Raw genomic sequence first — 12,764 nt, 5'->3', positions numbered from 1 at the left:
AATGCATTTAATGTTTGGTTGAGACTGTGGATGAATGAGTTTGAACCAATTTGAAATGCACTAAATAAAAAGTAACACAAAAATGCTGTTTAGGAATTTCAGAGTTTAAGACTATTAAAAGTGAGGAGGAAATTATGAAGAATAAGGGAAATCACACTTTGGATCAACAGAAGGGAAATCGTATCCTAACCAGAACCGAGGTGTATACTGGGAAACTGTACTTAAGTTAAAAGGATAGTTTACCCAAAAACTGAAAATTTTGTCATTACTTCATTGACCCTCAAGTTGTTCCAAAACTGCATGAGTTTCTTCCTGATATTTTGAAGAATGTTGGTAACAAGACAGTTGACGGCACCCATTGACTTACAATGGAAGTGAATGGCCACCATCAACTGTCTGGTTACCAACTTTCTTTCAAATATATCTTCTTCTTGAGAATTGTTTCTACATCATAGTTTTCTAAGTGTACTTCAGTACTTAAAAGTAAAAAGTAAAAACACTTTTCTTAGGTTTTTAAAATATTAACTACTCTGAAACCTGTTACCTGAATATTTTTTAGCTAAAATTAGCAGAAGAGGATTTTACAGTGGTTTGAAATTTAAATGTAGTGATTTTAGATATAGATATTTAATAAAGACTTTGCCATCTAGATATCATCATTAAGAGACTTTGTTCCCTGAACAAATAACCATTGTCTCTTTCCTGGACTAACAAACTAATAAATAAAAAACACACTCTACCCCACAAAAGAACATTTAATGGATGTCAAAATAATGGTAAATATAAATACTACAGAAAACACTTGTTAAGCTTTGGGTTTGAAACTAGATTAGATCCCATCCCATTGTTAATTATACAGTATGTCTACCCCCAAGTTTATTGTAAAAACATGAACCTTATCTGAAAGTCGGAGGGAGGTGTCATTGCAATTTATAGCAATATTTTCAGTACTTTTGTGCATATTAACCCAAATACAGACTGTGGACATTTAGATTGTATGAAAGATAGATTGTATGAGTTTGGGGTTGATTGCTGTACCAGTAATTTTCTGTAAAATATATTTGTTGAGATAAAACAAACCGATTAACGACAAATTAATATGACTGCCCCTGTCTGAATTGTCAGCAGCAAAACCAAGAATATTCTGCCCAGTAGCAAGAATTATTTTCCTAATGTACACATAAGAAGAGTGACATGTTTATGGTTTTTATGGCATGGAACAGACATAAACAGACTTTTGCTTTGATAAACACACATTGATGCATGTCCTCAAATAAAGCCTCGGGACAATTATAATAGACCAGTAGAAAAGACAGCAGTGTTCAACATTTAAAATTTGACAACGTTTTTAAAACAACGGTAGGCATGTAAACCTTGAACAAACTAGTTTACTTGAATCTCTGCAAAAACTGTGGAAGCGTTGAGGAAAAAAAATTTGAGGATTAATTAGGACTATACAAGCAGCTGGAATTATTTCCTCATTTGCGCTGACGTCTTGAACCCTTGAATGGATCAAACTCATCCTGAGAGGAGAAAAAAAAAAAAAAAGGTAAAGATCAATTTGTGAACTAATCCAACACAAAAATCAGTGCACATTAACACTACCTCATCGTCGTCATCATCGAAGCATACTCCTTTAAGAGACTGGCTCTGGCTCTGGGAACCTCTCTTACTGGAGCTTAATGAAGTTAGCCTATTGGTTAAGCAAAGAGGGAAGATATGGGTAAGACAGTTTATAGTATGTAGCTTTTCAGTATTAGGGTTTCTCTACTTAACTCAATCCAGGAAACCTGTGTATGCATATGTGAATAAGTTATGCTGTTAAAATATACTGTCTGGTTTATGTTCTGTTGCTTTTGTGGTTACTTTTAGTTATTAGTTTCATTCAGAGAATATCTTTTTCAGGCATTAAAGGGAATTGTTTCTTTAACCAACACTTTAAATACAAGCGTTTTAAGGGAAGATAACAGTTTAATGTTTTTTCTATTGCCAGTTTGGTTTGCTTGACTTCAAAGCTGTTTTCAAGTTTTAATCATACAAATAAATCGACTGATGAGCCAAGCCCAACTCATTTATTATTAAACATTTATTTCTTCGGATACATCGGAGCATTCTTTCATTAGAAGCCATTAGAAGTCCATGCCAGTTAACCTGAATGACCTGGTAGAGCAAGACTAAAGAGCAAAGCAAATGGAAATATGTAAACCACTTACTTTTGTTTTGTCCTGGAACTTTTAAAAAATGAAACATTCTCATCTGAGTCACTGTCCTCTATGGTGATCTGATCACAGAGAAAGAAAAGAAGAAATGAAATCAAATTACATATCACAGAACAGCAAGACCACTTTCCCATCCTGAATCCTATGAAGATATATGCAGTCTCTTTTCTCTTGTAAAAAATCTCTATACAGAAACAGGTCACTGTAGCAACACTCTCCAAATCCAGCTACTATTTTATGAAAATATTTATAATTGCATATTTATTTCTGAATGAGGTTGTGGTAGACAAAATTTCTGTCATTTCCGCACCCTCATGTTGTTCCAAACCTGTATGACTTTTTTCTGCAGAACAACAGTTTTCAATGGGTGTTTTATTGGTGGTTGTCCTGTTGACTTTTTTTATTTTATTTATTCTTTTTTTGTTTATGTTGTTTGTAATGTACAGCAATGCTTTATAAATAAATAAATACAAAATACAAATACAACAAAAAAGATGTTTCTAAGAATGTTGGTAACCAAACTGTAAAACCATATTTTTTCCATTGTAAAAATATATCTAAATTACGACATATGATCTCAATGACAAAATGCAGAAAAGTTTGTTTGCTGACCTCAAGGCTAGGTTATTGTAATGCTCTGGGGGGGCTGCATGCTTAATGACGTCAATTTGCTGTGGGCTCAACCTTTAATGTTATGGACTTAAAATACTTTTTTCTTTTATTTGATTTTAGAAGCTTAAAAAGGAAACTGATTTGGACTGGGTTAAACAAAGTAAGAATAAACTGAATCACAAACAGAAATTGTGAGAATACACTCTGGCCAAACGAGGGTAGGGTCACAAATTATTGTTTGTGAGAGAGACAGATAAAGTTCAACTTCATGTTCTTGTACTTAGTAGAAACCCACTAAGCAAAATGATGTCCGAAAGATGTCTTTTCAACGTCTTTGTCACAAAAATCGGACGTTGAAAAGACGTCCACTGAGGGTCTAGAATGAAAGTTGATATGACGTCTTTTTTCGACGTGTTCTGCACGTCCGATATAGACGTTCATCGAACCTTCGTACAAGGTTAAACACTAGTTCATATGTGGGCATTGTGGACATATTTCAACATCATTTATTGTCTCATTTAGACATTATTACTTTGACTATTGCTGTCAGATGATCTTAGTGAGAATAAACAGAGGTTTAGATGTTGATATTTGTTTAATTTGAAGTGTCACCATTGTGGTGATCAATGTTTGCTTTAGTTGGGCTCTTGGTCCCCTTTCTTTATACTTTAATTTTCCTTTGACTGCTGTAACAGTGTGTTTGTGTAACACAATTGTTGTGGCAGAGAAAGCCTAGAAAAAGTTTGAGTGTTATCAGCTCAATGTTGATGACGACATAATCATCACAAAATGGGCATCTAATATTGTTTAAAGTTTTGTATTTATATTTGGGATTAATAACCACCATCCTTGTGGAACTGCAATATTGGTGCCAAAAGCATTAAAATTATAACTTATTTGGTGGATAAAAATCATGTGCACATGTTTTGAGCAAGAGTATTATATAGTCACACACAGACATCAAGATTTTGGATATGAATCACAACAACGGTGACAATCAAAACAAAAAAGCTTGAGAATCAAGAATGAGTTTTGTACTATGAAAGCTACCCATCATGCATTGCAGGATGAAGCTTTTTTTTTTTTTTTTTGTCACCGTTGTTGTGATTCATATCCAAAATCTTGATGTCTGTGTGTGACTATTTGATACATTTGCTCAAAACATCATGTGCACATGATTTTTATCCACCTTCAAATAAGTGATAATTTTAATGCTTTTGACACCAATATTGCAGTTCCACAAGGTTGGTGGTTATTAATCCCAAATATAAACACAAAACTTTAAACAATATTAGATGCCCATTTTGTGATGATTATGTCATCATCAACATTGAGCTGATAACACTCAAAAACTTTTTATAGACATCCTCTGCCACAACAATTGTGATACACAAACACACTGTTACAGCAGTCAAAGGAAAATTAAAGTATAAAGAAAGGGGACCAAGAGCCCAACTAAAGCAATCACTGATCACCACAATGGTGACACTTCAAATGAAATAAATATCAACATCTAAACCTCTGTTTATTCTCACTAAGATCATCTGACAGCAATAGTCAAAGTAATAATGTCTAAATGAGACAATAAATGATGTTGAAATATGTCCACAATGCCCACATATGAACTAGTGTTTAACCTTGTACGAAGGTTCGATGAACGTCTATATCGGACGTGCAGAACACGTCGAAAAAAGACGTCATATCAACTTTCATTCTAGACCCTCAGTGGACGTCTTTTCAACGTCCGATTTTTGTGACAAAGACGTTGAAAAGACGTCTTTCGGACATCATTTTGCTTAGTGGGAAGTTGATCTCTTTCTTTATCATCATTGTGTACCCTGATAAAAGGGTTAACAGATTTATCATTTCGTTTTTAACAGTTAAAGACATCCAGGTATTTGTGCATATACCTCCTCGGCATCCAACTTTGATGTGTTTCCACGAGAGGTCCTCTGGGTTGAAGCCTGGAATACTGTAAAGAGCACAGAACAAAACAAATAAAACACCTGAGGCTGCCATTTAAGGGGAACACAGAACACACACCTTCACACCATTTAAAATAAACCTCCAAGCAAACACAGGAATGAAACCGAGAATAAAAGAAACTGAATGATTGCAAGTTTGAGTTATGGTAACCACAACAGCGTTTTTGAGACTGTCTTTGGTTCACTGCAGTTTTAAGGAGAAAATATTCAGCAAAGGTGTCGACTTATGAATTTGCACATGGTTTGTCTTAAAGCATATTAAAAACACCACATAGACAACACCACATATAAACAATATTGAAAACTTGATTTTCACCAGGGTGACTTTAAAAGAAGTGGCTCAATTGCTCAAAGATTAAGTATCTGGACTCTCACATGGTGATGTCACAGGAAAACCTGTAGGTTAGGCAGATAGAAAGCCACAAACTGTGGATGTGGTTGTGATTTTAAGTGCACCAGCTGAGGTGCAGAAAGAGTTACTTGCACCGTCTAATGCGCAATTGGTTTGAACTTCAACACCACTTGCTTGTGTGTGTTCAAGTGTCAGGTGCATCAAGAGATTGTATCTTACCATCCATTATTGACTTGTTTTTTAGGGGACTTGAGAGAGATCCTTTTTGTCCACGTCCCCCCCGCCCTGACTTTGAGGCAGCACCTGGACACATTAAAATAGACATTGCAGGCAGAGTCTGAGATGAATTCCCCCAACCCGTCAAATGAAAATAGCGTATACGCATCAGCTCACTAGCCAATTTGGTGGGTTATGATTCATTAATTATGTCCTCCAACCAGGAGCTTCCAACGTTAGCAAAACAAAGTGTAAGGAGGGTCGCATATTGGATGAGAAGAGTCACAGCTTTAACATTTGAACACATTGTTTTCTATGAGTGTACACCCTGGGTACTGGTGTGTGATACCTGTGAGATGTCATGGAGGCATGGAGACACTGAACGGAGGAGAGGCTTCAGTACATTTATTTAAGTACGCTGACTTTTGTGAGGAAAAAACTTATCTAAAATGTGCTTACCATTAAACATTAAATTTGGAGTGAGCTGTGTGTAAATTACAATGAAATAAATGCTGTTTTCTAAGAACAGTCTGAAAGCTATCTAAAACTGCAATCTAAAACTGAAAGCCATTCAATGATTCAGAATCATATTTACACTTTAGTGGTAACACTTTACAATAAGGTACCATTAGTTATCTACATAGTTAATATGAACATTGATCTTAGTTAATGTTAATTTCTACATTTACAAATACATACTTAAAAATCAAATGTTGTATCTGATCTAACAAACTAATAATGAAGAGTTGCATTTTTATTAACTAACAAGTTAACTAATGGAACCTTAAAGTAAAGTTACAGATTTAATAATAAATCTATTAAAATTAAAGCAGTGGTTTTGATCATCTGGTTCATTCAGATATTTTTGTTTTGGATAGTAGAAGTTCTGAATGGCGCTAACTTAAACATTTAGTAGCCAAATTGGCTGGTCAGTTAAAGTTAATTTCAAGACAAACTATTTGCCTTATTAGTAACGGTCAATAGGTATGATATATGAAACCCTTAGTACACATCTATAAACTTTCTTATAGATTCTGGTATACAGTTTGGACTATTACAAATGTATGTGAAATGTGCTGGTATTTGATAACATATTGTATGTCTCTATAATTAACATTATATACAGCTCAAAATACAGTGCTGTACTAACAGATGGTTCAAAATCCAAAGTTCCACAGTACATTAGAAAAGGCTAACAGGCTATGGAGAAGATGTGGCCAGGGAATGTAGAAGCCTTGGTGTGTGTGGACGTGCTTGTACTTCCTTCTGCCATGGACAACAGAGAAGAACTGGTGGCACAGGGTGAGAATAATACAGGAGAAATGAGGAAAGTTATAAAGAAAAGAAAGGGATGCTTAGAGTAGAGTGTTGTGCCTTGTCGGTGTACTCAATGGAGTCATGCAAGTAGAGTCGCAGGTCTCTACCCGAATGGGTCTTTACTCAAGGGGGTCTTCACAATGCAGTTCTAACTAACTTACTAACAACAGCTGCTCATCTTGATCAAAAAAACACAGCAAGCACACTGCAACCACTGCTCACTCTGACAGACAAATGATGCTTATATATGTTTGTAGTACCACGTTGACACATTTTTCTGATTAAATAAACATTACCTACATATTTAAGAAAACAACAACATAATTATTGTTCTATTTATTAAGGAGGACCTATTATGCTTTTTTAATTTAACCTTTCCTTTAGTATGTAATATAGCTGTTTGTACTAGGGATGGGCACGAGTACACGAGTACATGAAAACGATGATCGTCCTGACTTCAAAAAATATATTTGTCTGTTTTTATGATTGTGTTTTCCACCATTTTGGGCGGTACCTGTGGTCTGATTGGTTAGTATACCTTCCAGACTGGCGAAATAAAGTGAAACTGGATTTGAAAGGCAGTGATGCCTGGAATCTCTTTGATCATGAAGTACAGTTAAGTGCAAGATGTGCAGCGCCAATCTGTCATATACATCGCATTATAGTCAGAACACGATTGTAATAGATTAGAATGTTGTAAATTCTATGTGCTTTAGTTGCCCATGTATCAGCGTGCTGTTAGGGGGACCACAACGTGAGTTATAGCAGACTAGCACAGTCAAGCTCATGTGCGCATTCATGCCCTTTTGTGCAGATGTAAGTTGTAAGATTACTTTTATGTTGTCTATTTCTGATTAATCTTATAGGACGTGTTTGGTTGAGTATATTAACCAGCTAGCATTAACATATTAACAAGTGCTGCAGTTTACCGATATGTGCTCATTCACTCTTCAGTTTCAACTCAAATGCAATGCCCAACGTTATTGACTATGGTTATTTGAGACTATGGTTATTTGAGACTGTCATATTCTTTTTAGATAGGCTATTTCTTTTTCAAAATCATTGATGATAAAATGCAGCAGTGTTATTTCGTTCTCATATTATTTAAAAGTAGACATGTTTTATTTAAAGTTGTTTCTCATTATGGCTTCAAAAACACGAAGAGATGACTAATCACTTAGATCATAAAAAATAAGTGCAAGATGTACAGTGACAATCTGCCATATACATCGCATTATAATGAGAACAAGATTGTAATAGAATGTTGTACATTTTTCGTGTTTTAGTTTAGTAGTTTAGTATCAGCGTTGTTGTGAAGAGCGAATCCACAATGGGAGTTACGACTTCACACAGTCAAATTTACATGCGTATTCACGTCCTTTTGTGCAGATGTAAGATGTAATAGGTGTATACAGTGGGGAAAATAATTATTTGATCTCCTGCTGATTTTGTAAGTTTGCACACTTACAAAGAAATTAAGGGTCTATAATTTTTATGGTAGGTTTATTTTTTACCCCTGTTATAGATGGTATTTTCAGACTCAATATTTTGGAAACAAAAATTTTGCAAAATTAAGTCTGGAAGCTCAGCATGGATTATTGAATTTTTAATAACGAAATTGTTTTGCGCATTAAATATTACAAATAGTATAATGAGTGCAATTCGACATGATTTTTTGTTTTAAAGACATTTGTTATTAATTTACGTCCATTACACATAACTGTGATAGAAACAATACTTGAAATTTGAACCAGATTTAACTAGCATTTCACCCACCCCTAGGTAGAGAATTAAGGTTTGAAATTATTGGAATACCAAAACATTTTAATTACAAAATGTTTGGCTCAAAAGGATCTCTTCACAATTTAGGTTTTGTGATTTATATAGTTATCAAAGAAATTGTTTCTGTCTCTGCGAATATGTTTATGTAGATACCTCTCCCTCTTCCTCTTTTGCTAGTACTTTGATCTCGTCCTCCTCTGGAGCTGCGCCCCCTTCCACGGACCGGAGGAGCAGATATGGACTCTTCATCAGACTCCATAGCAATGTCAGCTGGCTCATCTGATAGGTTGAGGTCATCGCCTCTCACAGTTTCACTACGATCCCTATTAGCTTTTGCACGGATTATAGCCTGAAAGAGAATGAATGGCAAATTGATGGGGTAATTTACTTTTTTAAATGTATGCCAGTGAGTGATAAACATGAAAAGGAATGAATGACATATATAGTGAGCAAAAGAGATAAAAAAGTGACCTCTTGAACTTCCTCATCCTCTTCTGCTGTGTTTCTCTTTGAGTCTCGAAACTGTCGAATCTAATGACACATGCAGATAAACATGACAGACCATGTAAATCTAAATCACCAGTTTCATTTGGTAAGTGGTACAGGCAATGTTGTCTAAGGGAGTGATGGTGTTTTTTAATCTGTGTAGTTTGCTAAACACATTTTCTCAGAAAACAACAGTGGCTGGTAAAGAACTAAAATGGCCACCTTTCAATCATTGTGAAATTGGTTTATTGCCTTGTTCAGCTGAGGTGCTCTTCCTCTTACCTCCTCATCAATCTTCTCTTCTGTGGCTTCCACCCGTCGTTCTCTGAGGAAGCGCTGGGTTTTCTCCAGCTGGTAGTTTATGAGTTCTTCAATAGCATCTCTCTCCTCTTTATCCACAAACTCCTGCACTGCCTTTCCCATGCCTTGCTCCGTCAACAGAGACAACTGCACATTCTACACATACAGAAACACACACCTTTACATACTGAAATATTAATGGTATATGTATAATAAATTCAAACAAATGTATTATACATATATTACACTCAATATACTGTACTCATCCATCTGTTTCTCAAAAACAAACAAAAACGCTTGCAGACTGCACATTACGGAGAGATGGCCTAGCTAGAGTTACCCCAAGACAACAGCTGGTTTCAGGTTATAGAGTAACATATTTAGCGGTGTCATTATTCTGTGTTCATCAAAGTAGATACATTTACATAGACACATTTTTTTTACTCTGAAAGAAATCATCTGATTGATGATTCTGAACATATTGTTTACATGAACTTAACTTTTCCACTATGAATGTTACAGTTTCCTTGGTTTGATTCTTTCCTCTCTAATGAGTAATGAGAAAAAAAGTCTTACCTACACAAGTCAATCTGATCGACTGTTTAAATGACTAATATTTTCCTATCAATTGGAATTTCAAAGGTTTACACCACCAATTCCAATTCTAATGACATGGTTGTATAAAACATTTGTTATCCGAACTGGACTGCTACTTGTCCAATTTAAAAAACATAACAGCAACTGTTAACCATATGCAAACTAAGAGAAACTTATTCATCCTTCTAAAGATTTACCAATGAGATCTTGCAAATAATAAAAAACAACTATACTTTTATTAAACACATTTATTATAAACAAAGAATTTTGCACCCATAATTGCCCATTGGTAAAGTCATTGGATCACTGCAGCGGCTGTTAGAAGCTCTAGTTGCTATAGAAACTGCACATGCGCTCTGGCTGGTCTAGCCTGAAAAATACGCTTTTTTTAATGGAATGAGAGCATAAGTAAGAACATTTATGGGACAGTTAATTTCAGATTTTGCAGCCGATTTGAAATATGTAATTTAAATATGTGTTCAGCAAAGAGTTTTTGAGATTTCAGGATTCCCCCATTCAAGTAAATAGGACTTGGTCTTGGATGCCTGAAATAGCTGCCCGGAGGTGTTGGCAAATATGGCAGTTGAATAAGAGCTTCAAAGAAAGTGATGAGAACCTTTCAAAAGAGCTCTATTACTTAAAGGTGCTCTAACACACGTTTTTTAGGCCAAAACATTTTTTGTCACATCCAGCAAACATCTCCTCACTGTCTGATAGCACTGAACACACTGTAAAAAAACGCAATCTCTGTAGACAGCCCAGGCTCCACAAACGGCAAGAAAAACAAACTGGCCCAGCCTGGACCACGAAACATAACAAACAGTGTTCCAGCCAATAACCGACAAGAATGATTTGGGGGTGGGGATGGGGGTTGGGGGGTTAGTGCGCGTTCACATAAAGGGGGGTGTGGGGAGTGGAGGAGAGAGAAGCATGAAGAGGGAAGTTATCTAGAGAAGAGATGTCCTAACAACGACTAACGTTAAAATTGTATATTCTTGAGAATTTTGATATGGCCGACACACGACCAAAGAGACGACGTTCCAATGAACAAATAACAAAAAATAGGGAAAAGGAGAAGGAACGCAAAGTCCCGAATTTACATCAGAAAAGCGTTCAAAAGGTGGCGAGAACTCCGCCGGCAGAAGGGCTTCCAATCCGACATTCAGGTGGCTCTGTTTTTGCTGGACAGGAGGGTAAATCCAGTTTGTTTTTTCTAAATGGTTCATGACTGTTTCAGGAAGCATGGAAGGGAGGGGGAGAGGACGGGATGAGGAGGAGGGAGGGTCGAGCTAGCCTCCGTTTTGTTTGACAATACTTCAAACGTCAACAAGAAGTGACGTCACCCAACATCGCTTAGAGCACCATTAAGCATGACAAATCTGTGGAAGGTTAGGAGACGACTGAAGATTTATCTGTATCATTAACACACACAGACACACAGCAAAAACTACAAACCTTCTCAGCTGTCTGGAAGTATTCCTTCACAAGATCTTCCACTCTCAGCTGTAAGACCTCAGAATTGGGACGAGAGAGGAGTGCTCCAAAATCCAAACCTTCTTCTGCAGAACACACACAGCATGATTCAAATTGAAATATTAAATACATTATTTTCCTGTGCATGTGCAATCATGCAAGATTTTCGACTAAGCCACGAGCAATGATGGGCAGTAGCATCACTAGAAAAAGTGAAACTGTCATCATTTACTCACTCTCATGTCATTCCAAACCAATATGACTGACTTCCATCAAACATTTTAAGAAATGTTCTTGTATTGATTGCAATTTTCCAAGCAATTAGAATTAATGGGGCAAAAAGGACACAAAGGCACTATAAATGTATTTCAGAAGTGTATATATCTTGGCTTTGGTTTAAACACTAGGCTTGAACACTTAATAATTATGTATTATGCCATTCTCATTTAGTATTAAACTTCTCAGTTAATCTGCTTAAGGCTAGGCAATATTTAACAACTACCTTACTAACTATTAATAAGCCATAATTAGGAGTTTATTGAGGCAAAAGTCGTAGTAAATAGTAAGTTAAAATTGTGAGAATTGGACCCTAATCTAAAGTGTGTGACCTTTTTTTTGTGAAACATCTAAACCCTGATATGCAAAATTTTAATCATGTCAGTGATACACATCACCTAATAGTAACTAGTTTCGTCACTACACTACAAAAAAAACCTTAAGACTTACTAACTTCAACTGCCAACTATTACAAATATATCCCACTTTACCCACACACACCACACACTAAACAGTGTACTTCGTATAAAGAGATGTATTACTAAATAGCAAATCTCAACTGTAGATGCATACCGGTATTCGGCAATACTGTAATTAATTGTACAACTGCAGCAATTAATATGCAACAGTGTTTCTTTAAACTCACATTATTTAAATTCCCATCAACAATTTAAGATTCAGAATAACCTAACCCTTGCTTAGACTGTTTAACACAATTATTCTGTGTCCCATCTGACTGAGTCAGAATGTAAAGAAACCTACAATGACTGCTTACAACTATAGGGGTGAAAAATGTATAATGAAAATAAAGATACTGAAAATGCATTACAGAATGTATTAATTGATTATGATGGGTGTAATATTGCTGAGTATGATACAAAATAGCTCAGATTAAACATATGCATGTGGAAACAAATGAACACATTCAATTTAAGAAACATCCTACTGTCAATTTCTAATTTCTATAAATGTGTATGTAGTTTTTTAACAGTTATTTTTTTTGTTTTTAACCCCATGCAATTGTGTTATATTATGCAAATGCAATGATTGACCAAATCAATCATATATTATAGAGAGCCATGTAATAAATGCCATTTAGGTTTTAATTAAATTTTTGTGCTTAATTAAAATATGTTACTATTCACCTAT

The 12,764-nt window shown here is 35.5% G+C and overlaps 1 protein-coding gene across 2 annotated transcripts in view; it reads right to left on the bottom strand.

The window, feature by feature from the left end:
- Positions 1 to 1,345: 1,345 nt before the first annotated feature.
- The window catches only part of mre11a (MRE11 homolog A, double strand break repair nuclease), a 36,347-nt gene continuing 24,928 nt past the window's right edge, over positions 1,346 to 12,764 (bottom strand). Inside the window, exons 12-20 of one of the 2 annotated variants that reach the window (XM_079886058.1) lie at positions 11,322 to 11,425; positions 9,252 to 9,425; positions 8,955 to 9,014; positions 8,637 to 8,832; positions 5,388 to 5,471; positions 4,742 to 4,803; positions 2,214 to 2,281; positions 1,603 to 1,693; positions 1,346 to 1,523 (exon numbers count right to left, since the gene is read on the bottom strand). In XM_079886058.1, the coding sequence (XP_079742184.1) occupies positions 1,479 to 1,523; positions 1,603 to 1,693; positions 2,214 to 2,281; positions 4,742 to 4,803; positions 5,388 to 5,471; positions 8,637 to 8,832; positions 8,955 to 9,014; positions 9,252 to 9,425; positions 11,322 to 11,425 (884 nt within the window). In that variant the 3' untranslated portion in view covers positions 1,346 to 1,478. The remainder of the gene's footprint in view (positions 1,524 to 1,602; positions 1,694 to 2,213; positions 2,282 to 4,741; positions 4,804 to 5,387; positions 5,472 to 8,636; positions 8,833 to 8,954; positions 9,015 to 9,251; positions 9,426 to 11,321; positions 11,426 to 12,764) is intronic. The other variant, XM_079886059.1, reaches the window with a different exon arrangement.

The sequence above is a fragment of the Squalius cephalus genome, assembly GCF_949319135.1.
Source record: "Squalius cephalus genome assembly, chromosome: 11".
NCBI classification, from domain to species: domain Eukaryota; kingdom Metazoa; phylum Chordata; class Actinopteri; order Cypriniformes; family Leuciscidae; genus Squalius; species Squalius cephalus.
The sequence above is the reverse complement of the archived record's forward strand: the minus strand, read 5'-3'. Positions and strand labels throughout refer to the sequence as shown.